This window comes from Rhinoraja longicauda, chromosome 13, assembly GCF_053455715.1.
Source record: "Rhinoraja longicauda isolate Sanriku21f chromosome 13, sRhiLon1.1, whole genome shotgun sequence".
In the NCBI taxonomy this organism is placed as follows: domain Eukaryota; kingdom Metazoa; phylum Chordata; class Chondrichthyes; order Rajiformes; family Arhynchobatidae; genus Rhinoraja; species Rhinoraja longicauda.
Genome location: NC_135965.1, coordinates 6,600,360 through 6,625,956, shown reverse-complemented (window position 1 = coordinate 6,625,956; position 25,597 = coordinate 6,600,360). Strand labels below are relative to the sequence as shown.

At 43.7% G+C, this 25,597-nt stretch overlaps 3 protein-coding genes across 5 annotated transcripts in view; all 3 read left to right on the top strand.

The window, feature by feature from the left end:
* Window positions 1–25,597, top strand: part of LOC144599353 (uncharacterized) — a 391,192-nt gene that overhangs the window by 5,225 nt on the left and 360,370 nt on the right. The gene's annotated exons all lie outside the window — the stretch shown is intronic.
* LOC144599110 (uncharacterized) lies at window positions 622–12,200 on the top strand. The gene is made up of 6 exons (XM_078409826.1): window positions 622–669; window positions 3,052–3,147; window positions 4,981–5,106; window positions 7,206–7,331; window positions 11,365–11,395; window positions 12,125–12,200. The coding sequence occupies exons 2-6, from the start codon at window positions 3,108–3,110 to the stop codon at window positions 12,198–12,200; spliced, it is 399 nt and encodes a 132-aa protein (XP_078265952.1). The 5' UTR covers window positions 622–669; window positions 3,052–3,107.
* On the top strand, window positions 8,109–24,025 carry LOC144599123 (uncharacterized). 3 transcript variants are annotated; one of them, XM_078409844.1, is made up of 5 exons: window positions 8,109–8,227; window positions 12,125–12,220; window positions 12,958–13,011; window positions 14,926–15,722; window positions 23,389–24,025. In XM_078409844.1, the coding sequence occupies exons 4-5, from the start codon at window positions 15,284–15,286 to the stop codon at window positions 23,550–23,552; spliced, it is 603 nt and encodes a 200-aa protein (XP_078265970.1). In that variant the 5' UTR covers window positions 8,109–8,227; window positions 12,125–12,220; window positions 12,958–13,011; window positions 14,926–15,283; the 3' UTR covers window positions 23,553–24,025. The 3 variants fall into 3 exon arrangements, with proteins under 3 accessions (XP_078265970.1, XP_078265968.1, XP_078265969.1); XM_078409842.1 differs by having other exon boundaries at window positions 14,926–15,874; XM_078409843.1 differs by lacking the exon at window positions 12,958–13,011 and having other exon boundaries at window positions 14,926–15,874.

Genomic DNA, 25,597 nt, shown 5'->3' with positions numbered 1-25,597 from the left:
ATCACACAGGCAGGGGCCGTTCCCTTGCCCGAGAAGGTGGCTGCTATCCGCTCTTTCCCTCGCCCTGACACTATCAAAGGGTTACAAGAGTTTGTAGGGATGGTAAACTTTTACCACTGCTTCGTCCCGGCGGCAGCCCGGATCATGCGCCCCCTTTTCCAATGCCTCGCGGGTAACCCCACCGAGCTCGTGTGGTCCCCCGCTGCCGACGCGGCTTTCGCAGCAGCCAAGCTGGCCCTCGCGAACGCCACCATGCTCGTCCACCCACGCTCCTCTGCCCCCACTGCCCTCACCGTCGATGCCTCCGGCGTGGCGGTGGGGGGCGTCTTAGAACAGCAGGTTAACGGCCTCTGGCACCCTTTGGCATTTTTCAGCCGCCAGCTCACTCGCCCCGAGATAGCTTACAGTGCCTTTGATCGGGAACTCCTGGCCCTCTACCTAGCGATCCGTCATTTTCGCTATTTTTTAGAGGGCCGCTTTTTCGTGGCGTTCACTGACCACAAGCCACTGATGTTTGCTTTTTCAAAGGTTTCCGATCCGTGGTCGGCCCGCCAGCAGAGACACCTCACTTACGTTTCGGAATTTACCACCGAAGTTCGGCACATCGCGGGAAAACTAAACGCCGTGGCGGATGCCCTGTCCAGACCGGCGGTTTCCCTGGTTGCCGAGGTAAGTTCCGGGTGGATTTCCAGGAGCTCGCGGAGGCTCAGCGCCTGGAAGACACCCCCTCCCTGTACCCCCACACCACCTCGGGGTTGCAGTTGGCACAGGTAGCCTGCGGTCCCACGCCTACTAAACTCTGGTGCGACGTTTCCCTACCGCGCACCCGACCTGTAGTACCCACTTGCATGCGGCGCCAGGTTTTTGACACTATCCACGGCCTTGCACATCCGTCCATACGGGCCACTTCGGCTCTGATTGCGGCTTGATTTGTCTGGCATGGGCTGCGAAAGCAGGTGGCCGCCTGGCCCCGCTCCTGCATTCCGTGCCAAACCTCCAAGGTCCATCGGCACACTCGGCCCCCCGTCCAGCAGTTCACGGTCCCAGCAGCCCGATTCCTCCACATCCATGTGGATCTCGTCGGCCCGTTACCCCACTCCAGGGGCTACACCCACCTCCTCACGGTAGTCGAGCGATTCACCAGGTGGCCAGAGGCGCTCCCGTTGTCCGACATCTCAGCAGCCTCCTGCGCGCGGGCTCTGGCGCTAAATTGGATTGCCCGTTTCGGCGTCCCGGACGTCATCACTACCGACCGAGACGCCCAATTCACCTCATCCCTGTGGGTGGCTCTGACTCAGCTGTGCGGGTCGCGATTACAACAAACCACCGCCTATCACCCCCCCAGGCCAACGGGATGGTGGAACGGTTCCACAGACAGCTTAAAGCCTCACTCACGGCCCCGCCTGTCCGGACCCGACTGGGCCGACCAGCTCCCATGGGTTCTCCTAGGTATCCGCACGGCTCCAAAGCACGATCTCGGAGCTTCCTCGGCAGACCTGGTCTATGGCTCGCCCCTACGAGTACCAGGCGACGTTCTCCCCCAATGTTCCACCTCCCCTCCCTCCATGCCAGCACTCTTAGCTGCACTCCGAGCGCGAGTGGGGTCCCTGGCCCCGGTCCCTACTTCTCGTCACGGGGATCCCCCTTCACACGTCCCGCCGGCTTTGGGCGACTGCGAGTTCGTTTTCCGACGCATCGATGCTCACCGCCCCCCTTTTCGGCCAGTTTACCAGGGTCCGTTCAGGGTAGTGAAGAGAGGCACAGTCACCTTCACGTTAGAAGTGGGTACACGACAAGAGGTCGTCTCGGTGTCCCGCCTCAAGCCCGCCTATCTGGACCCAGCCCAGCCCGTCACAGCGGCTCAACCTCCTCGCCGGGGCCGCCCTCCGGCCGCGGCTCCCGTACACCAGTTTTCCCCCTCGCTGCCCCCGTTCGGGACCTCGCTTCCCCCGGTCTCCTTGCCACTGCCGCCTTCGGCTCCGGCAATTTCCCCATCTCCCGCGGTGCCGGTTGCCACGCCCCCACCCCCGGCAGGGCCCCCCTCTCCTCTCCGCACCCGCTCCGGTCGGGTGGTCCGGGCACCTGCCCGGTACCGCACCGAGGGTTCTGGGGGGGGGGTCATGTAGGGACACAGGGATTGGTCCAGACCATCGAACCCTCTGATTGGTAGAAGATGTGAGGTGGTGCGCAGGTAAAGGAACTGGGCAGTCTCGTTTAGTCCTCCGAAGGAGACAGTAAGATTTATGGTTGTCTGTCGTTTGGTGCGTTGATTGTCACGGTTGTTAATGTTATAATAAACGTCTACCTCAACGTACTTCGCCTACGACTCGCCATAGATGCTTAATCATTTGATCAACAAATGTTCCTAAAAGCAGCCAAACCATTGATCAGTTCACAGTCACACGCTGTGTATTGTTGAACAATTCTATAGAAACAGCACTGTGCCGTCAGGGGAACGTTACAAGAAGAGAATAAGTCACATTAAAAAGAATAAGATGTCATTTTGATATGTGTCTGTATAATACATAACATAAAGCCAAAGGCAACAGCAGACCAGTCATCTCTGAGGCACTCAAGAAGCACATTTTCAAAGCACCTATCCCATCACTGAACATGGATTAAACATCCAGTTCCCAGATTAGGTTGTCTTATTTGAAGACTCAACTAGAGTGATAATGGTGGCATATTTTTTTTGCTTCGCATTTTGACACTTTGATGTTAGTTAGAATAGCAGATGCTAATGTAATCAACCCAATAATTTAAATAGGAAATACCAAGCAAATAGTCAAGTAAGTAACCAAGAAAAGTCAAGCAATTATTCATATATTATTTGTAAGTTTTTGGATTCTCATTTGTTTTGGAAAATAGCAGCAGATCTAATGAACCAGTTACCACTTACATGACTGTATGTTGCTAATATGCATCATCAGATTTACAAAATCAAATGATCAAATTCAGCTTGGACTCTCAGGGATATTTTACACAATTTACAAGTTTAGCCATGAGAGTGCTGCCATGTATATTAACTGACATATCTTTCCATATGTGAAGCTTCAACAACTTTTGCAAGCACAGCAGCGACCAGGTCTACAGAGCAAAGTACAACAATGACACCTCATACAACTGAATCAACATCAACAGTGCCAGGTACTGTAAATTGCAACTCGTACTCTAAATGCATCAAGGGAAAATAAGAAAAAATGATCAAACTTGTGTCAACCGTCCTTAGACCCACAGAGTATCCTATCCTATCTATTCCTATTTGATTTCATACACCTGTATAAGATCAACGTTCAGCCTCCTTTTATCCAAGAAATAAAGTCCAACTCTACCCATTTTTTACAAATATTTCAGTTCTTAATTGTGGCTACATCCTCAAACTTATTGTAGTTTTGTTCAAGATACTAGTCATGAATAATAACAGTAAAGCGAAACCAGCCAAATTCAAAATATCTAGGGAAATTAAAAACTGAATGTTTAGTGCAAAGAAATTATAGGCGGTGGAATGCTCAGAGTTGACCAATTAATTCAGGTAACTAATGAGTGTGAGTTCTAAAGGTAACAGCAAATACTCAATCAAAACTGCATGCACAAACTCAATATTTTCAGTTGATGACAACTACATGATCCATTGTGTAATAGCACGGTGACAAGTCCATGCATAACACAGAGAAAATAATTCCACATCAAAGTTTTTTGTGATTCTTGTGTATCATCAGAACTCCAAATTTTATCCACCCTTTTATTTGTTGGTTACTTTCATTCTCATTAACATTTCATTTCATCAGTTCAACTTTCGCTGTTGGATTTTACATGATTTGTGAAACAAAGAGTCCAATTTCCTTTCAATATTCATTGATGTCACATCTTCATTTCATTCTCAGAACCAAGCACAACTGCCACTGCATCGACTACGTCCGCCACTAGCATCGAAACAACAGGTACTAGGATAATGCAGCAACAGGATTCACTGATCAAAAATTAAAATAATTCATTACTTACCTACACAAGTGAGAAAGATGCTTGATCTTTACATCAACCAATGTCCCTAAAACAATTGCAGTTGTTTGCTGAATATTATTAAATGATTCTAAAGAAACAGCACAGAGGGGAATATTCCAAGTGAAAATTAAGTTGAAAAAGAGGAAAAGCATGCTGTTACTTTGCTTTCTTATGCCTGTTTGATGCATAATGTAAAGTTCAAGGTAAGAACAGGGCAGTTTTTGTGAGGCACTCATTGATTACACTTTCAATAAACCTCTTCCATCACTACATATCAGGATACCAGGCTAGGTTGTTGTAAAGGGTAGAGTCTATTTTCAGCCAATTTTATCCAATAAATAAAGTCCAAGCCTGCTCAACGATCACATATATTTCTGGTGTTCAAACAGGCTACACAACACTGGCTGGGAATGCAACTAAAATAGTGAAGAAAAATGTTCACCCCGTCATTCGCTGTTCAATGCTCTCCCATTTTCAGATCATACAAAAGCTTGAAAGCACATTGCACTAGATCTAAGAACAACTTCTTCACCACTATTATGATTACTGTTATTGATAATTGCCATAAACGAGGATGTTGTTCAAACTGCCAGCTTGCATATTTTGACTTGCCCTTTCTCAATAACTATAATGTCGGAATAACAAAGCAATATATTCTGCAATCTGTTCTTTTTTCTCTTCTTGCCTGTCTAATGCACTTGTGTCTGTTTTTCTTGTACTTGCGCATTGTCTGCTTTTATTTAGTGACACGCAGACGTTTCTTGATACACATCAAAATTATAAATCAATTCCAATAGCATAATATTGAGCTACTTATTGTTTAAAAAGTTAAAATAACATTTAGAGAAAGACATCTCCAAATACTATGCAGTAAAGTTGGATCGCATATTCCATTCAGACTCATGTTAGAAAGTGATGCTCAGCTGACAAACCAAATGATATAAAAGTGCCTGAGTTGTATTTCAGTTTTCCCTCCAGATATTGATGAATGTGCAAACAAAACTCCAAACTGTCAACAAATCTGCACCAACGCAATCGGAAGCTTCATCTGCAGCTGTTACCCAAGTTTCAGCATTGATGAGGCCAAACCATTGCTTTGTGTTGGTAGGTATTTTCATACACATAAACTACCTGACGTGTAGTTCTAGGTGAGACAGAGATCAACCTGCACTTCTTCCAACCACTTCTATTGCATTTGGTGCCTTCAGTGTGGTCCACTGCACCTGTGTGGTCAAAAAGACACCAAATCCTCTATTACCCCCTCCCCCCCAACCACACATCTCCATCCGTGAAAAAATAAATATTATACCTGCGTATTTCAATCGTTTGGCCATTTCAACAATTGGGATGTAAACTTGCAGGAACTTTCTTGATATACATAATAATTCTATAAATTTTATTTTTAAATTTTTAAATTTAATTAATTACAATGCATATTGTAATTAAAGTGACGTTTAAAACAGTAGAGTTCCATTGAAATAAAAGACACCAAAAGTTGTGAAGTTTTGGACAAGTCCAAAAGTGGTGAGCGAGTGTACCCTCAGCGGTCTTGCATCTATTACACAAAGGTGAGAGATCAGGAAAGATCTTATGCAGCTTAACCTCAGAGTAGTGTAATCTGTGTATAACTGAATTGAATCAGTTGTAGCCTAGAATTAATAGAACAGGATTTTATACTTTTCAGTACTACCTTCCAGACATCGTCATCAATTTCAATGTTAAGGTCTTCTTCGCAGGTTTGTTTTATTTTAAAAGTAGATTTATCTAGTTTGTTTGAAAGGATACCTACAAAAGATGAGATTAGGTTCTTTGCTTCCGGGGGACCCAGCAAAAGTTTGGACAATGAGTCGTCTTCAGGCAGGGACTCAAAAAGCGAATTGTTTTGTCGAACGTAATTTCTCAGCTGTAAGTACCTGGAGAATTGAGTTTTGGGCAATGTGAACTTGGATTGTAGCTGATCAAATGATGCAAAGTGTCTATTTATGTAAAGATCTTTTATTGTAACTATCCCTTTACAGCTCCACTCTCTGAACGCTGTGTCTGTAAATGATGGGGGGAAAGCGTGGTTATGTCAGATTGGGGCGTGCATTGACGTATTCGGAAGCTCACAAGCTTTCCTAATTTGGTGCCATATTCTCTGAGCATTGGACAGAGTGAAGTGATCCTCTCTAAGAGAGGTGAGAGATCTGTGTAATGAAAAAAGGAGAGCAGGGAGAGAAGTTTTTGGGGTTAAGCTTTTTTCAATCGCCAGCCAAGGGGGCATGTCATATCTAACTCGCCGTTCATATGCATATTGCCAGTATACCATGACTCTAACATTGGCCGCCCAATAGTAATATAAAAAGCACGGTAACCCCAGTCCCTCCTGTTCCCTCGTTTTTTGAAGATAAGCTTTTGAGATCCTGTGTGCTTTATATCCCCAAATAAATGGCATAATGATAGAATCGATTAACTTAAAGTAGGATTTGGGGATAAAAATAGGGACATTCTGAAATAAATACAGAAATCTCAGCAGGGAGACCATCTTTACTGCGTTCACGTGGCCAATCAAGGAAATAGGCAACGTTCTCCATTTCTCTATGTTCTCCTATAGCTTGTTCAACCTTTCGGTAAAGTTAATTTTAAAAGGGTCTTGGGGTTTTTAGATATTTTAATGGCCAGATTTTTTATACTGTGCGGAATTGTTTTAAACTGCTTGTTGGCTAAGAATACAGGGTCTAATTCTGCTGTTAACGATATAAGTTCACTCTTCTGCCAGTTTATAGTGTAACCTGAGACCTCGCCAAAGGAATTAATAAGCTGGAATAGGTAAGGGACAGAATGTTCAGGGTCAGATACAAAGATGGCAATATCATCCGCATAAAGCGAAATCTTATGTTCCACCCCACCCAGTATTATCGGTTTAATAAGTGCATGCCCTCTTATGCCGATTGCCAGCGGCTCAATGGCTAACGCAAAGAGGTGCGGCGAGAGGGGGCAGCCCTGTCGCGTACCCCTCTGAAGGGCAAAGGGGGGTGACCTATCCTGGTTTGTGAGTATGGAAGCGGTGGGATGAGCATATATTAGACGTACCCAGGAAATAAAAGAGGCACCAAGACCAAACTCTTCCAGCACTCTGAGTAAATATCCCCACTCAACCTGATCGAAAGCTTTTTCTGCGTCTATAAAAGTGACTGAGTTGTATTTCACTGTTTTCCCTCCAGATATTGATGAATGTGCAATCGAAACTTCAAACTGTCAACAAATCTGCACCAACGCAGTCGGAAGCTTCATCTGCAGTTGTGACCCAGGCTTCAGCATTGATGAGGCCAACCCATCGTTTTGTGTTGGTAGGTGTTTTCATACACATTAACTACCTGACGTGTAGTTCCAGGTGAGACAGAGATCTACCTGCAGTTCTTCCAACCACATCTATTGCATTTGGTGCCTTCAATGTGATCTCCTCTGCACCAATGTGGCTAAAAGCACACCTGATGACAACTTTGCCAATTTTTTTTACGGCTGAATTATTCAAATCAAAGTAAATTATCAGATTTACCTGTTTCATTCGCTGTTCAATGCTCTCACATTTTCAGATCATACAAAAGCTTGAAAGCACATTTCACTAGATCTAAGAACAACTTCTTCTCCACTGTTATGATTACTGATATTTATATTTGTCATTAACGAAGATGTTGTTCAACCTGCCTGTAGCAGAACTTGCATATTTTTACTTGCCCTTTCTCAATAACTGTAATGCCAGAACAACAAAGCACTATATACTGTAATCTCTTTCTTTTTCACTTCTTGCCTTTCTAATGCACGTGTATGTTTTTCTTGTACTTGCTCATTGTCTGCTTTTATTTAGTAAAACGCAAATGTTTCTTGATATACATAACAATAATAAATCAATTCCAACAGCAAAATACTGAGCTACTTATTGTTTAAAAAGTAAAAATAACATTTAGAGAAAGACATCTCCAAATACTATAAATACTATGCAGGTGTCTGGAAGGTTGGATCGCATATTCCATTCAGACTCATGTTCAAAAGTGAAGTTCAGCTGACAATCCAAATGATATAAAAGTGACTGAGTTGTATTTCACTGTTTTCCCTCCAGATATTGATGAATGTGCAACCAAAACTCCAAACTGTCAACAAATCTGCACCAACGTAATCGGAAGCTTCATCTGCTGTTGTGACCCAGACTTCAGCATTGATGAGGCCAAACCATCGTTTTGTGTTGGTAGGTGTTTTCATACACATAAACTACCTGACGTGTAGTTCTCGGTGAGACAGAGATCAACCTGCACTTCTTCCAACCACTTCTATTGCATTTGGTGCCTTCAGTGTGGTCCTCTGCACCAATGTGGCTAAAAGCACACCTGATGACAACTTTGCCAATTTTTTTTACAGCTGAATTATTAAAATCAGTAAATTGTCAGATTTACCCCTTTCATTCGCTGTTCCATGCTCTCACATTTTCAGATCATACAAAAGCTTGAAAGCACATTTCACTAGATCTAAGAACAACTTCTTCTCCGCTGTTATGATTACTGTTATTGATAATTGCCATAAACAAGTATGTTGTTCAAACTGCCAGCTTGCATATTTTAACTTGCCCTTTCTCAATGTTTCCAAATACACAGGACAAGATGTTAGAAATCCAAAGTGCCAAATGTCAACTTGCTCCCGGTGGTGATGGGAGGCTTATGCACTCACCTATGCTCCTCCAATGTTGAGAAAGGCTAGGCAGATACGTCATTGGGGCCCACGACGTCTCCAGTAGGCTCAGCAGTGCATTCTGGCGTCCCAGAACCACCTCCCTCTGCATCTGCCTAGCCGGCTGATTTGGGAGACCAGATGGGGTCTTTCCTCTTCAGCCAGAGCCACTGGCTACTCCGCTCTGCCACCTGTGATGTTTCCTTGATAGCCTGGCGTAGGGCTTGTCCGCTGATCCCCAGGTCCTTCATCAGTCTTACGGTAGATGTTGCCACAAATCCTCGACATCCAACTTCTACCGGGCAGATCTTTGCTCTCCAGCCCCGCTGTTCTGCCTCCGCTGCAAGGTCTGTATAGCGCAGTTTCTTTCTTTCAAAGGCTTCCTGCACAGCATCCTCCCAAGGGACTGAGCTCCACAAAATACACCATGCGCTGAGAGTTGGACCAGAGGACAAGATCAGGCCTCAAGTTGGTGATGGCTATCTCTGGTGGAACTGTAAGGCGTTGGTCCACATCCACCAGCATCTACCAGTCCCGGGCTGCCTCCAGCTGTCCAAACCTTGTCCTTGGTGGAATTTTCCGTTGCTTTTGCTCCCCCTCCCGAACAAAGGCAATTGGCATAACTGGGTTGGTTGTTCTGGGCGGCAGGGCATTGTTGGTTGTTCTCCTGCTTTCCAGAGTCGCTGCCAGGCATTTGAGCACTTGATTATGTCTCCAGGTGTACCGTCCGTGGGAGAGGCTTACTTTACACCCAGTGAGGATGTGCTTAAGCGTGGCTGGTGTTGAACACAGGGGGCATGATGGATCTTCGCCCAGCCATTGGTTGAGATTTTTTGGGCTAGGAAGGACATCATAGGTTGCCCGAATGAGGAAGCTTATCCTGCTCGCCTCCATCTCCCACATGTCCTTCTAGCTGATCTTCCGCTTTTCCACACTCTCCCATCTCATCCACTGGCCCTGTTTAGCTTGCGACACAGCCTTGGCACACCTACTCGACTCCTCCTGTCGGCGGACTTCGGTCGTGACCAACTTCCGGCGCTCCAGTGAGGATGCCTTGTTCCAGCAAGGTTGCTTTCCGCCAAGCCCCAAGCCACTTCGTCCGTGTTGGACTTGCCCAATCATGTCGCCTTGGTGGAGAGCAGATTTTGCCTGCTTTGTCGCATTCTTAGCCGTCCACTTCCTTCCTGTTGCCAGGGTTGGGGCAGCAGCTCGGATGACAGTGTCCCTCGATTCTGCCAGGGTCATCTCTAGTCTGACTTTAGTGCACTTGAACTCCTCTGTGAGGCTGGAGAGAGGCAGCTGAAGTACCCCCTGACCGTACAGGCCTACGTTGCTCAGGCATCGAGGAACACCTAACCACTTTCTCACAAAACAGCTGATTGTTCTTTCCATCTTCTCAACTCTTGTGTGGGTGATGTCATACATGGTTAGTGGCCACATAAGGCGAGGTAGTAACCCAAACTGCAGGCACCAGATTTTCAGCTTTCAGGCAACATGGATCGGTCGATGTTTGCTGGACCTTTGATAATTTCTTGCCTCAGCTCATTTGCCTGATCAGTGTCCTTCAGTTTAGAGTCATACCATCTCCCCAGACTTTTGATTGGCTTCTCTGACACAGTTGGGATTGGTTCTTGATCAATGAAAAACCTTTGATCCGTCAGTTTGCCTTTGATTATAAAAATGCTAGGTGAGACAGAGATCAACCTGCACTTCTTCCAACCACTTCTATTGCATTTGGTGCCTTCAGTGTGGTCCTCTGCACCAATGTGGCTAAAAGCATACCTGATGACAACTTTGCCAATTTTTTTTACAGCTGAATTATTAAAATCAGTAAATTGTCGGATTTACCCCTTTCATTCGCTGTTCAATGCTCTCACATTTTCAGATCATACAAAAGCTTGAAAGCACATTTCACTAGATCTAAGAACAACTTCCTCTCCACTGTTATGATTACTGTTATTGAAAATTGCCATAAACGAGGATGTTGTTCAAAATGCCAGCTTGCATATTTTGACTTGCCCTTTCTCAATAACTATAATGTCGGAATAACAAAGCAATATATTCTGCAATCTGTTCTTTTTTCTCTTCTTGCCTGTCTAATGCACTTGTGTCTGTTTTTCTTGTACTTGCGCATTGTCTGCTTTTATTTAGTGACATGCAGATGTTTCTTGATACACATCAAAATAAAGCATCGATCAGTTTGCAGTTATTTGCTGAATATTATTAAATGATTCGAAAAAAACAGCACAGAGTGGAGAGGAGAATATTCCAAGTGGAAATTAAGTCACCAAAAAAAAGTATGCTGTTAGTTTGCTTTCTTAAGCCTGTTTGATGCATAATGTAGAGTCGAAGGTAAGAACAGGGCAGTATTTGTGAGGCTCTCATTGATTAAATTTTCAAAAAACCTATTCCGTCACTAATGAACAGGATGTTGTAACTGATAGAGTCTATTTTCAGCCTCATGTTATCCAAGATATAAAGTCCAAGCCTGCTCAACTATTACATATATTTCTGGTTCATAGGGGCTACATCCTGAAATTGATTGTAGTTTTGTCCAATGTCTTTGCCTTGAATAACAACAGTCTCATGAAATTATCCAATAACAAAATATCTGTGGGAAGCAGAAAGAGTTAATGTCTAATGCAAAATTATTATATGCAGTGTATTGCTCAGAAATGGCCAATGAATACAGGTAAATAAAGGAGGCTGAATTAGCAAATGCTCAATCAAAACTGCATGCACAAATTCAGTATTTTCCTTTGATGACTACGACATGAAACCGTGCAATAACATGGTGACCATTCTGTGCATTACAGTAAACAATTCTATGCCAAACTTTTCCATTATTTCTAATTTTCATCAGAATTCCAAATGTTATCTCCCCAAATTCTTCATTGAATGCTTTGTTAACATTTCCTTTCGTCAGTTTAATTTTCATTGCTGCTCTTGACCTGAATTGGGAAACAAAAAGTCCAATTTCCTTTCTATATCCATTGATGTCACATCTTCATTTCATTCCCAGAACCAAGCACAACAACTGCCACTGCATCGACTACGTCCGCCACAACCAGCGAAACAACAGGTATTAGGATAATGCAGCACCAGGATTCACTGATCAGACTTTAAAATGATACATTACTTGCCAACGCAAGTGACAAACAATAGATGATGCTTAATCATTCGATCAACAAATGTTCCTAAAAGCAGCCAAACCATTGATCAGTTCACAGTCACACGCTGTGTATTATTGAACAATTCTATAGAAACAGCACTGCCGTCAGGGGAACGTTACAAGAAGAGATTTACAAAATCAAATGATCAAATTCAGCTTGGACTCTCAGGGATATTTTACACAATTTACAAGTTTAGCGATGAGAGTGCTGCCATGTATATTAACTGACATTTCTTTCCATATGTGAAGCTTCAACAACTTTTGCAAGCGCAGCAGCGACCAGGTCCACAGAGCAAAGTACAACAATGACATCTTAAACAACTGAATCAACATCAACAGTGCCAGGTACCGTAAATTGCAACTCGTACTCTAAATGCATCAAGGGGAAATAAGAAAAAATGATCAAACTTGTGTCAACCGTCCTTAGACCCACAGAGTATCCTATCCTATCTATTCCTATTTGATTTCATACACCTGTATAAGATCAACGTTCAGCCTCCTTTTATCCAAGAAATAAAGTCCAACTCTACCCATTTTTTACAAATATTTCAGTTCTTGATTGTGGCTACATCCTCAAACTTATTGTAGTTTTGTTCAAGATACTAGTCATGAATAATAACAGTAAAGCGAAACCAGCCAAATTCAAAATATTTATGGAAATTGGAAACAGTGAATGTTTAGTGCAAAGAAATTATAGGCGGTGGAATGCTCAGAGTTGACCAATTAATTCAGGTAACTAATGAGTGAGTTCTAAAGGTAACAGCAAATACTCAATCAAAACTGCATGCACAAACTCAATATTTTCAGTTGATGACAACTACCTGATACATTGTGTAATAGCACGGTGAGAAGTCCATGCATAACACAGAGAAAATAATTCCACATCAAAGTTTTTTGTGATTCTTGTGTATCATCAGAACTCCAAATTTTATCCACCCTTTTATTTGTTGGTTACTTTCATCCCCTTTAACATTTCATCTCATCAGTTCAACTTTCGCTGTTGGATTTTACATGATTTGTGAAACAAAGAGTCCAATTTCCTTTCAATATTCATTGATGTCACATCTTCATTTCATTCTCAGAACCAAGCACAACTGCCACTGCATCGACTACGTCTGCCAGTAGCAGCGAAACAGGTACTAGGATAATGCAGCAACAGGATTCACTGATCAAACATTAAAATGATTCATTACTTACCTACACAAGTGACAAAGAATAATAATAATAATATAATAATAAACATTTATTTTTTATAGCGCTTTTCCAAATGCTCTAAGACGCTTTACAAAAACAGTCAAGACATAAAAACAAACAGACAAACTATCCTGACGGAGAAGCGGCGAACAAATAGCGCCAGCGTCCTCTCACGTCAGGGTCCGGCAGTAGACCATAAAGAACACAAGACACACAATTACAATTTTTAACACAAACAGCCATCACAGTGATTGCTCCAGGCACACCCTCACTGTGATGGAAGGCAAAGAAAAGTCTTATCTCCTCCTCATTCTTCTCCCGTGGTGCCACGAGGCGATCGAGGCTCCCGACTTTTGAAGCCCCCACCGGGCGATGGAAAGTCCCAGGGCCGAGCCGAGCAGGCCGATGAAGGTCCTGAGCCCCCACCGGGCGATGGAAAGTGCCGCGGCCAAACCTCGCACTTCCGGGTGGTCGAAGCTGCTACGGCTGGAGCTCCCGAAAGCCGGTCGCCAGCCAGGGACCTGCGAGCTCCCGATGTTGCGGTCTGCAGGGCCCACGGCCGAAGCGTCCGAGATGGTAAGTCCAGGCCCTGCGACCGGAGTCTTCAAGGTCGATCCCAGCTGGAGGCCACCGACTCCACGGTGTTAAGCCGTAGCACGAACGGAGACACAACACGGTAAAGGTCGCATCTCCGTTGAGGAGGAGATTGGAAAAAAAGGTTTCCCCCACCACCCCCCACATAAACAGAGTTAAAAATAAATCAAAAGAAACATTTAAACGATAACAAAGACAAAAACAAAAAAAAGACAGAGAGACTGCCGGTGAGCCGCAGCTGCAGAACGCAGCCAAGCCCCCTCCTGCCAAGCATAGATGATGCTTGATCTTTACATCAACCAATGTCCCTAAAACAATTGCAGTTGTTTGCTGAATATTATTAAATGATTCTAAAGAAACAGCACAGAGGGGAATATTCCAAGTGAAAATTAAGTTGAAAAAGAGGAAAAGCATGCTGTTACTTTGCTTTCTTATGCCTGTTTGATGCATAATGTAAAGTTCAAGGAAAGAACAGGGCAGTTTTGGTGAGGCACTCATTGATTACATTTTCAATAAACCTCTTCCATCACTAAATATCAGGATACCAGGCTAGGTTGTTGTAAAGGATAGAGTCTATTTTCAGCCTCATTTTGTCCAAGAAATAAAGTCCAAGCCTGCTCAAAGATCACATATATTTCTGGTGCTCAAACAGGCTACACAACACTGGCTGGGAATGCAACTAAAATAGTGAAGAAAAATGTTCACCCCGTTAATGGCTGTTCAATGCTCTACCATTTTCAGATCATACAAAAGCTTGAAAGCACATTGCACTAGATCTAAGAACAACTTCTTCACCACTATTATGATTACTGTTATTGATAATTGCCATAAACGAGGATGTTGTTCAAACTGCCAGCTTGCATATTTTGACTTGCCCTTTCTCAATAACTATAATGTCGGAATAACAAAGCAATATATTCTGCAATCCGTTCTTTTTTCTCTTCTTTTTTCTCTCCTTGCCTGTCTAATGCACTTGTGTCTGTTTTTCTTGTACTTGCGCATTGTCTGCTTTTATTTAGTGACACGCAGACGTTTCTTGATACACATCAAAATTATAAATCAATTCCAATAGCATAATATTGAGCGACTTATTGTTTAAAAAGTAAAAATAACATTTAGAGAAAGACATCTCCAAATACTATGCAGGTGTCTGCGAAGTTGGATCGCATATTCCATTCAGACTCATGTTAGAAAGTGATGCTCAGCTGACAAACCAAATGGTATAAAAGTGACTGAGTTGTATTTCACTGTTTTCCCTCCAGATATTGATGAATGTGCAACCAAAACTTCAAACTGTCAACAAATCTGCACCAACGCAATCGGAAGCTTCATCTGCAGCTGTTACCCAGGCTTCAGCATTGATGAGGCCAAACCATCGCTTTGTGTTGGTAGGTGTTTTCATACACATAAACTACCTGACTACCTGAGGAAAAAAGATGGCCACGCCGTTGTGTTTGGCTGCCTGTCGTCGCTCACCTGGAGATCGTAGTGTTCTTCGAGCCACTTTGGTCTATGACCGCCGAACCCTCCTGTTGATCCGACCCTCCGTCGTCGACTTCTTCAGTCCAGGTCCCGGACAAAGTTTCTTCCAACGATCGCTCCTCGATCAACTCCCGGTAGATGTGCGGGCCCAGCCTTACATCCACCGCCGCACGCGCCGCGCTAGGAGGCGGGGTAAACACGCGAGAACATTCGAAAATTAAAAAAACCTCGCCCGCGCTCATCCAACAGTGGCTTACCTCGCCCAGCTCCATCCACCGGCGCTCTCTCGAGCTCAGGTATGCCGCTCTTCGACCGATCATCCCGGTCCCTGGACTGCCGGCCCGTGGGCTCCCAGCAAGGCCATCTGTGAAGCGCAGCAGCGTGGTCTCCCTGAACCTCCGCCCGCTGGCGTGGGAGCCGCTACCGGACCGAAGCTCACCTGTTGTCCCTGCTGTCCCTGCTAAAGTGGCCCTGATCAACGCAAGATCCCTACAGAACAAGACCTTCATCCTCAACGACTTCTTCATCACCCGTGGATTGGACTTCTTACTGCTCACAGAATCCTGGCTTAACCCTGGTGAGCTTGCTCCACTCGTGGAACTCTGTCCTGATAACTGTAACTTCTTCACCTCGCCTAGGCTCTCCGGACGCGGTGGGGGCTTAGCCACTGTGTTTAAGAAACATTTCAACTGCCGCCTCCTGAACGCTGATCATTTCTCCAGTTTCGAGGTGCAACTAATTAAAGTAGGCCTAGCCTATCCCCTCTTAATTGTTCTTGTGTATCGCCCACCAAAAATGCATAAGGACTTCATCACCCAATTTGCTGATCTGATTTCTAGCATTTTGCCCAAATTTGACCGGATCATGATTCTTGGTGACTTTAATATTCATGTTTGCTGTCCCACTAAGCCTCTTGTGAGTGAATTTATGCACCTGGTTGAGTCCTTCAATCTGACTCTTCACACCACGGGACCCACTCACAAGTTAGGCCATACTCTCGACCTAGTGTTATCGTCCGGATTCCCAATCAACAACATTGAAACTACTGAAGCCTGTCTATCGGACCACAGCGCTATCATTTTTGACGCATCTCTGCCTTTATCTCCCGCAAAATCTCATCTCCCTGTTCGCTACTCCCGCGACATAAATTCATTGACTGCCAGTAAATTCTCCGAGGCTCTCACAGCTGCCCCCAACATCTGCACTATTGAGGCCTCTCCCCCCCATCTCAGCACTGAGGATCTCGCCTCTTTATTTAATATCACTTGCTCTTCCATCCTGGATTCTATCGCTCCCCTTAAAATGAAAAAGCCTAAGCCCAAAGGTCGGCCGTGGCTCAATGACTCCACCAAAGCCCTAAGAAGGGAGTGCAGAAAATCAGAAAGGAGGTGGAAATGTGACAAGCTTCAAATTTCCTTCGAAATTCTGAGAAACAATCTTCTCAAATACCAGGAAGCAGTAAAGTCTGCTAGAGCACAATACTTCTCCGACCTTATTTCCAAAAACTCTCATAACTCCAAGGTCCTATTTAGAACAATTACCTCTGTCATATGTCCCGCCCCCAGTACCAGCTTAGTTGGGTCCCCTGCTAAGTGCGAAGAATTCGCTAAATTTTTCACCAACAAAGTTGAGAACATTAGAATGAACATTTCCCCTCCCACCCGTGACCTAGCTGTCTCACTAGTCTGTTCATCTAAATTGGACTGCTTCCAACCCGTCACTCTATCCTCCCTTACAAAGCTTGTCTCCACTATGAAACCTGCAACCTGCCCACTTGATCCTGCCCCCACTGCCCTTCTGAAGGATGTCATTGCAATAGCCGGTCCCAGCCTCCTCTCTATTATCAACAGTTCTCTGGCCACTGGCACTGTTCCAACCAGTTTCAAGCACGCGGTGGTCCAGCCCCTACTGAAAAAACCTAACCTAGACCCCACCTTGCCTAGCAACTACAGACCCATTTCCAAACTGCCATTCCTGTCAAAAGTCCTTGAAAAGGCAATTCTAAACCAATTAGTGCCCTACCTGCACCAAAACACCATCCTGGAAAGTTTCCAGTCAGGTTTCAGAGCCCACCACAGCACAGAGTCTGCCTTGTTGAAGGTACACAACGACCTGCTTCTCGCCATCGACACCGGCGACTGTGCAATCCTGCTCCTTCTCGACCTCAGCGCAGCGTTCGATACAGTGGACCACACCATCCTTATTGACCGTCTCCAGTACGCGGTTGGCATTGATGGCACTGCTCTGAGCTGGTTCGCTTCGTACCTCAAAGATAGGAGTTTCGCCATCAACATAGGCAGTTATTCCTCTGCTCCAGCTAGCCTCTCCTGCGGAGTTCCACAAGGCTCCATCCTAGGCCCCATTCTCTTCTCTCTATACATGCTCCCCCTTGGCCAAATCATTCAAAGGCACGGCATTTCTTTCCACTGCTATGCCGATGACACTCAGCTTTTCCTCCCCCTGAAACCCAACAACCAGTCAAATTTAAACAGCCTCTCACACTGCCTTGAGGACATAAAATGTTGGATGGCACAGAACTTCCTCCAATTAAATGAGAGCAAGTCTGAGGTCATCCTATTCGCCCCCCCCCCCCCCCCCCCCCCCCCCCCCCCCCGACTCCATCAAATTGATAACAGGCAGTCTTGGAAGTCTATCCTGCCTAGTCAAACCGCATGTCAAAAACCTCGGCATGATATTTGACTCTGCATTAAAATTTGATAAGCAAGTCAACGCTGTGGTAAAAGCCAGCTTCTTCCAACTTCGAACCATAGCTAAAATCAAACCTTTCCTCCAATTCGACGACACAGAAAAAATCATTCACGCTTTCATTTCCTCCCGCCTAGACTACTGCAACTCCCTATACACTGGGATCAGCCAATCTTCCCTGTCCCGCCTGCAACTGGTCCAAAACGCCGCAGCGAGACTCCTGACGGGTACCCGTAAAAGGGATCACATCACCCCGATTCTGGCCTCTCTCCACTGGCTCCCTGTACGGTACAGAATCAACTTCAAGCTCCTCCTATTCACGTATAAAACCCTAAATGGACACTCCCCCCCCTACATCAAAAATCTTCTAACCCCCCTATCTAACTACAGGTCCCTCAGGTCGGCCGACTTGGGGCTACTCACTATCCCGCGGTCTAGGCTTAAGCTCAGGGGTGACCGCGCTTTTGCGGTTGCAACTCCTAGACTGTGGAACAGCATCCCTCTCCCCATCAGAACTGCCCCCTCCATCGACTCCTTTAAGTCCAGGCTCAAAACCTATTTCTACTCCCTAGCGTTTGAGGCTCATTGAGGAGGCGCTGTGAACTGTTTGCGTGCTACTGTATGTTTCTTTTTTTTTTCCCCATTGGAACCTAATCAGATGTACAGCACTTTGGTCAACGTGGGTTCTTTTTAAATGTGCTATACAAATAAAATTGACTTGACTTGACGTGTAGTTCTAGGTGAGACAGAGATCAACCTGCACTTCTTCCAACCACTTCTATTGCATTTGGTGCCTTCAGTGTGGTCCTCTGCACCTGTGTGGCCAAAAAGACACCAAACCCTCTATTACCCCCTCCCCCCAACCACACATCTCCATCCGTGAAAAAATAAATATTATACAAGTGTATTTCAATCGTTTGGCCATTTCAACAATTGGGATGTAAACTTGCAGGAAGTTTCTTGATATACATAATAATTATATAATTTTAATTTATTTTTTTTTAAATATAATTAATTAGAATGCATATAACAACAGTAAACCCCATCCCGCCCCTTCCCTACATAATCATGAAAACAAACAAACAAATAAATAAATAATAATAAATAATAAAAAAAACATAACTACAATGTGACAAAAAAGACAAAAGCACAAAAACATGAGTCAAAGTAATTTTCACAAGTCAAATATTTCAGTATTTTCACTGCTGGATTCAAAGCAGGTACAAAAGCGTGTGGCATTGAGGGGATAGTTTTACTTGTCCTTAATATGCTGTAGCACTGGGTTCCATATGTTGAAGAACTTCTGAGGGTTGCCAGACAATTCATATCTCAGCCTCTACGTGTAAGATGCCCATTAATTCTCTTAACCAAGTCTCAAACTGAGGAGCGGAGTCTAATTTCCATAGTTTCAAAATACATCTGTTGGCAATTACCATACCATAAACCAAGATTGTGCGAGCATTATGGTCTAGCTTCTCGAGCGTTGTGGAATACCCGAATAGAGCAGTTTCAGGGTCCGGAGTTAAAGTGACGTTTAAAACAGAGTTCCATTGAAATAAAAGACAACAAAAGTTGTGAAGTTTTGGACAAGTCCAAAAGTGGTGAGCGAGTGTACCCTCAGCGGTCTTGCATCTATTACACAAAGGTGAGAAACATAGAAACATAGAAAATAGGAGCAGGAGTAGGCCATTCGGCCCTTCGAGCCTGCACCGCCATTCAATATGATCATGGCTGATCATCCAGTTCAGTAACCTGTACCTGCCTTCTCTCCATACCCCCTGATCCCTTTAGCCATAAGGGCCACATCTAGCTCCCTCTTAAATATAGCCAATGAACTGGCCTCAACTACCTTCTGTGGCAGAGAATTCCACAGATTCACCACTCTCTTTGTGAAGAAATGTTTTCTCATCTCGGTCCTAAAAGACTTCCCCCTTATCCTTAAGCTGTGACCCCTGGTTCTGGACTTCCCCAACATCGGGAACAATCTTCCCGCATCTAGCCTCTCCAACCCCTTAAGAATTTTATATGTTTCAATAAGATCCCCCCTCAGTCTTCTAAATTCCAGCGAGTACAAGCCTAGTCTATCCAGTCTTTCTTCATGTGAAAGTCCTGCTATCCCAGGGATCAATCTGGTGAACCTTCTCTGTACTCCCTCTAAGGCAAGAACGTCTTTCCGCAGATTAGGAGACCAAAAGTATACACAATACTCCAGGTGCGGTCTCACCAAGGCCCTGTGCAACTGCAGCAGAACCTCCCTGCTCCTATACTCAAATCCTCTTGCTATGAATGCTAACATACCATTCGCTTTCTTCACTGCCTGCTGCACCTGCACGCTTGCTATGAATGACTGGTGCACCATGACACCCAGGTCACGTTGCATCTCCCCTTTTCCTAATTGGCCACCATTCAGGTAATACTCTGCATTCCTGTTCTTGCCGCCAAAGTGGATAACCTCACATTTATCCACATTATATTGCATCTGCCATGCATTTGCCCACTCTCAATAGACAATAGAAAATAGGTGCAGGAGAAGGCCATTCGGCCCTTCGAGCTAGCATCGCCATTCAATGTGATCATGGCTGATCATTCTCAATCAGTACCCCGTTCCTGCCTTCTCCCCATACCCCCTGACTCCGCTATCCTTAAGAGCTCTATCTAGCTCTCTCTTGAATGTATTCAGAGAATTGGCCTCCACTGCCCCCTGAGGCAGAGAATTCCACAGATTCACAACTGTCCTAATCTATCCAAGTCACTCTGCAGCCTCCTAGCATCCTCCTCGCAGCTAACACTGCCACCCAGCTTCGTGTCATCCGCAAACTTAGAGATGTTGCATTCAATTCCCTCATCCAAATCATTAATATATATTGTAAATAACTGGGGTCCCAGCACTGAGCCTTGCGGTACCCCACTAGTCACTGCCTGCCATTCCGAAAAGGACCCGTTTATTCCTACTCTTTGCTTCCTGTCCGCCAACCAATTCTCTATCCACCTCAACACTGAACCCGCAATACCGTGTGCTTTAAGTTTGTACACCAATCTCCTATGTGGGACCTTGTCGAAGGCCTTCTGAAAGTCCAGATATAACACATCGACTGGTTCTCCCTTATCCACTCTACTAGTTACATCCTCGAAAAATTATATTAGATTCGTCAGGCATGATTTGCCTTTCATAAATCCATGCCGACTTTGTCCGATGATTTCACCACTTTCCAAATGTGATGCTATCACCTCTTTAATAACTGACTCTAGCATTTTCCCCACTACCGATGTTAGGCTAACCGGTCTATAATTCCCTGTTTTCTCTCTCCCTCCCTTTTTAAAAAGTGGGGTTACATTAGCTACCCTCCAATCCTTACAATCTAAAGAGTTTTGAAAAATTATCACTATTGCATCCACTATTTCTGGGGCTACTTCCTTAAGCACTCTGGGATGCAGCCTATCTGGCCCTGGGGATTTATCGGCCTTTAATCCATTTAATTGACCTAACACCACTTCCCGACTAACCTGGATTACCCTCAGTTCCTCCATCTCGTTAGACCCCCGGTCCCCTGCTATTTCCGGCAGATTGTTTATGTCTTCCTTAGTGAAGACAGAACCAAAGTAGTTGTTCAATTGGACTGCCATCTCCTTGTTCCCTATGATCAATTCACCTGTTTCCGACTGCAAGGGACCTACATTTGTCTTAACTAGTCTTTTTCTCTTCACATATCTATAAAAGCTTTTGCAGTCAGTTTTTATGTTCCCTGCCAGTTTTCTCTCACAATCTATTTTCCCTTTCCTAATTAAGCCCTTTGTCCTCCTCTGCTGGACTCTGAATTTCTCCCAGTCCTCTGGTATGCTACTTTTTCTGGCTAATTTATATGCTTAATTTTTTGTTTTAATACTATCCTTGATTTCCCTTGAAATTTCAGGAAAGATCTTATGCAGCTTAACCTTAGAGTAGTGTAATCTGTGTATAACTTTGAATTGAATCAGTTGTAGCCTAGAATTAATAGAACAGGATTTTATACTTTTCAGTACTACCTTCCAGACATTGTCATCAATTTCAATGTTAAGGTCTTCTTCGCAGGTTTGTTTTATTTTAAAAGTAGATTTATCTAGTTTGTTTTAAAAGATACCTACAAAAGATGAGATTAGGTTCTTTGCTTCCGGGGGACCCAGCAAAAGTTTGGACAATGAGTCGTCTTCGGGCAGGGACTCAAAAAGCGAATTGTTTTGTTGAACGTAATTTCTCAGCTGTAAGTACCTGGAGAATTGAGTTTTGGGCAATGTGAACTTGGATTGCAGCTGATCAAATGATGCAAAGTGTCTATTTATGTAAAGATCTTTTATTGTAATTATCCCTTTACAGCTCCATTCTCTGAACGCTGTGTCTGTAAATGATGGGGGCAAAGCGTGGTTATGCCAGATTGGGGCGTGCATTGACGTATTCGGAAGCTCACAAGCTTTCCTAATTTGGTGCCATATTCTCTGAGCATTGGACAGAGTGAAGTGATCCTCTCTAAGAGAGGTGAGAGATCTGGGTAATGAAAAAAGGAGAGCAGGGAGAGAAGTTTTTGGGGTTAAGCTTTTTTCAATCGCCAGCCAAGGGGGCATGTCATATCTAACTCGCCGTTCATATGCATATTGCCAGTATACCATGACTCTAACATTGGCCGCCCAATAGTAATATAAAAAGCACGGTAACCCCAGTCCCCCCATGTTCCCTCGTTTTTTGAAGATAATCTTTTGAGATCCTGTGTGCTTTATATCCCCAAATAAATGGCATAATGACAGAATCGATTAACTTAAAGTAGGATTTGGGGATAAAAATAGGGACATTCTGAAATAAATACAGAAATCTCGGCAGGGAGACCATCTTTACTGCGTTCACGTGGCCAATCAAGGAAATAGGCAACGTTCTCCATTTCTCTATGTTCTCCTTTAGCTTGTTCAACCTTTCGGTAAAGTTAATTTTAAAAGGGTCTTGGGGTTTTTAGATATTTTAATGCCCAGATTTTTTATACTGTGCGGATTTGTTTTAAACTGCATGTTGGCTAAGAATACAGGGTCTAATTCTGCTTTTAACGATATAAGTTCACTCTTCTGCCAGTTGATAGTGTAACCTGAGACCTCGCCAAAGGAATTAATAAGCTGGAATAGGTAAGGGACAGAATGTTCAGGGTCAGATACAAAGATGGCAATATCATCCGCATAAAGCGACATCTTATGTTCCACCCCACCCAGTATTATCGGTTTTATAAGTGCATGCCCTCTTATGCAGATTGCCAGCGGCTCAATGGCTAACGCAAAGAGGAGCGGCGAGAGGGGGCAGCTCTGTCGCGTACCCCTCTGAAGGGCAAAGGGGGGTGACCTATCCTGGTTTGTGAGTACGGGAGCGGTGGGATGAGCATATATTAGACGTACCCAGGAAATAAAAGAGGCACCAAGACCAAACTCTTCCAGCACTCTGAGTAAATATCCCCACTCAACCTGATCGAAAGCTTTTTCTTCGTCTATAAAAGTGCCTGAGTTGTGTTTCACTGTTTTCCCTCCAGATATTGATGAATGTGCAACCAAAACTTCAAACTGTCAACAAATCTGCACCAACGGAGTCGGAAGCTACATCTGCAGTTGTGACCCAGGCTTCAGCATTGATGGGGCCAACCCATCGTTTTGTGTTGGTAGTTGTTTTCATACACATAAACTACCTGACGTGTAGTTCTAGATGAGACAGAGATCTACCTGCACTTCTTCCAACCACACCTATTGCATTTGGTGCCTTCAATGTAGTCTGCTCAGCACCAATGTGGCTAAAAGCACACCTGATGACCACTCTGCCAATTGTTTTTACAGCTGAATTATTAAAATCATAGTAAATTGTCATATTTACCCCTTTCATTCGCTGTTCAATGCTCTCACATTTCACTAGATCTAAGAACAACTTCTTCTCCACTGTTATGATTACTGATATTTATATTTGTCATTAACGAAGATGTTGTTCAACCTGCCTGTAGCAGAGCTTGCATATTTTTACTTGCCCTTTCTCAATAACTGTGATGCCAGAACAACAAAGCACTATATACTGTAATCTCTTTCTTTTTCACTTTTTGCCGTTCTCATGCACGTGTGTTTTTCTTGTACTTCCTCATTGTCTCCTTTTATTTAGTAAAACGCAAACGTTTCTTGATATACATAACAATAATAAATCAATTCCATCAGCAAAATACTGAGCTACTTATTGTTTAAAAAGTAAAAATAACATTTAGAGAAAGACATCTCCAAATACTATGCAGGTGTCTGGAAGGTTGGAACGCATATTCCATTCAGACTCATGTTTGAAAGTGAGGCTCAGCTGACAAACCAAATGATATAAAAGTGCCTGACAATGTGCAACCAAAACTTCAAACTGTCAACAAATCTGCACCAACGCAATCGGAAGCTTCATCTGCAGTTGTGACCCAGGCTTCAGCATTGATGAGGCCAAACCATCGTTTTGTGTTGGTAGGTGTTTTCATACACATAAACTACCTGACGTGTAGTTCTGGGTGAGACAGATCTACCTGCACTTCTTCCAACCACATCTATTGTATTTGGTGCCTTCAATGTGGTCTCTGCACCAATGTGGCTAAAAGCACACCAAAACTTTGCCAATTTTTTTTACAGCTGAATTATTAAAATCAGTAAATTGTCAGATTTACTCCTTTCATTCGCTGTTCAATGCTCTCACATTTTCAGATCATACAAAAGCTTGAAAGCACATTTCACTAGATCTAAGAACAACTTCTTCTCCACTGTTATGATTACTGTTATTGATAATTGCCATAAACGAGGATGTTGCTCAAACTGCCAGCTTGCATATTTTGACTTGCCCTTTCTCAATAACTATAATGTCGGAATAACAAAGCAATATATTCTGCAATCTGTTCTTTTTTCTCTTCTTGCCTGTCTAATGCACTTGTGTCTGTTTTTCTTGTACTTGCGCATTGTCTGCTTTTATTTTGTGACACGCAGACGTTTCTTGATATACATCAAAATAAAGCATCGATCAGTTTGCAGTTATTTGCTGAATATTATAAAATGATTCGAAAGAAACAGCACAGAGTGGAGAGGAGAATATTCCAAGTGGAAATTAAGTCACCAAAAAATAGTATGCTGTTAGTTTGCTTTCTTAAGCCTGTTTGATGCATAATGTAGAGTCAAAGGTAAGAACAGGGCAGTATTTGTGAGGCTCTCATTGATTAAATTTTCAAAAAACCTATTCCGTCACTAATGAACAGGATCCCAGGTTAGGATGTTGTAACTGATAGAGTCCATCTTCAACCTCATGTTATCCAAGATATAAAGTCCAAGCCTGCTCAACTATTACATATATTTCTGGTGTTCAAAGGGGCTACATCCTCAAATTGATTGTAGTTTTGTCCAATGTCTTTGCCTTGAATAAAAACAGTCTCATGAAATTATCCAAGAACAAAATATCTGTGGGAATTAGAAAGAGTTAATGTCTAATGCAAAATTATTATTTTCAGTGTATTGCTCAGAAATGGCCAATGAATACAGGTAAATAAAGGAGGCTGAATTAGCAAATGCTCAATCAAAACTGCATGCACAAATTCAGTATTTTCATTTGATGACTACGACATGAAACCGTGCAATAACATGGTGACAATTCTGTGCATTACAGTAAACAATTCTCTGCCAAACTTTTCCATTATTTCTAATTTTCATCAGAATTCCAAATGTTATCTCCCCAAATTCTTCATTGAA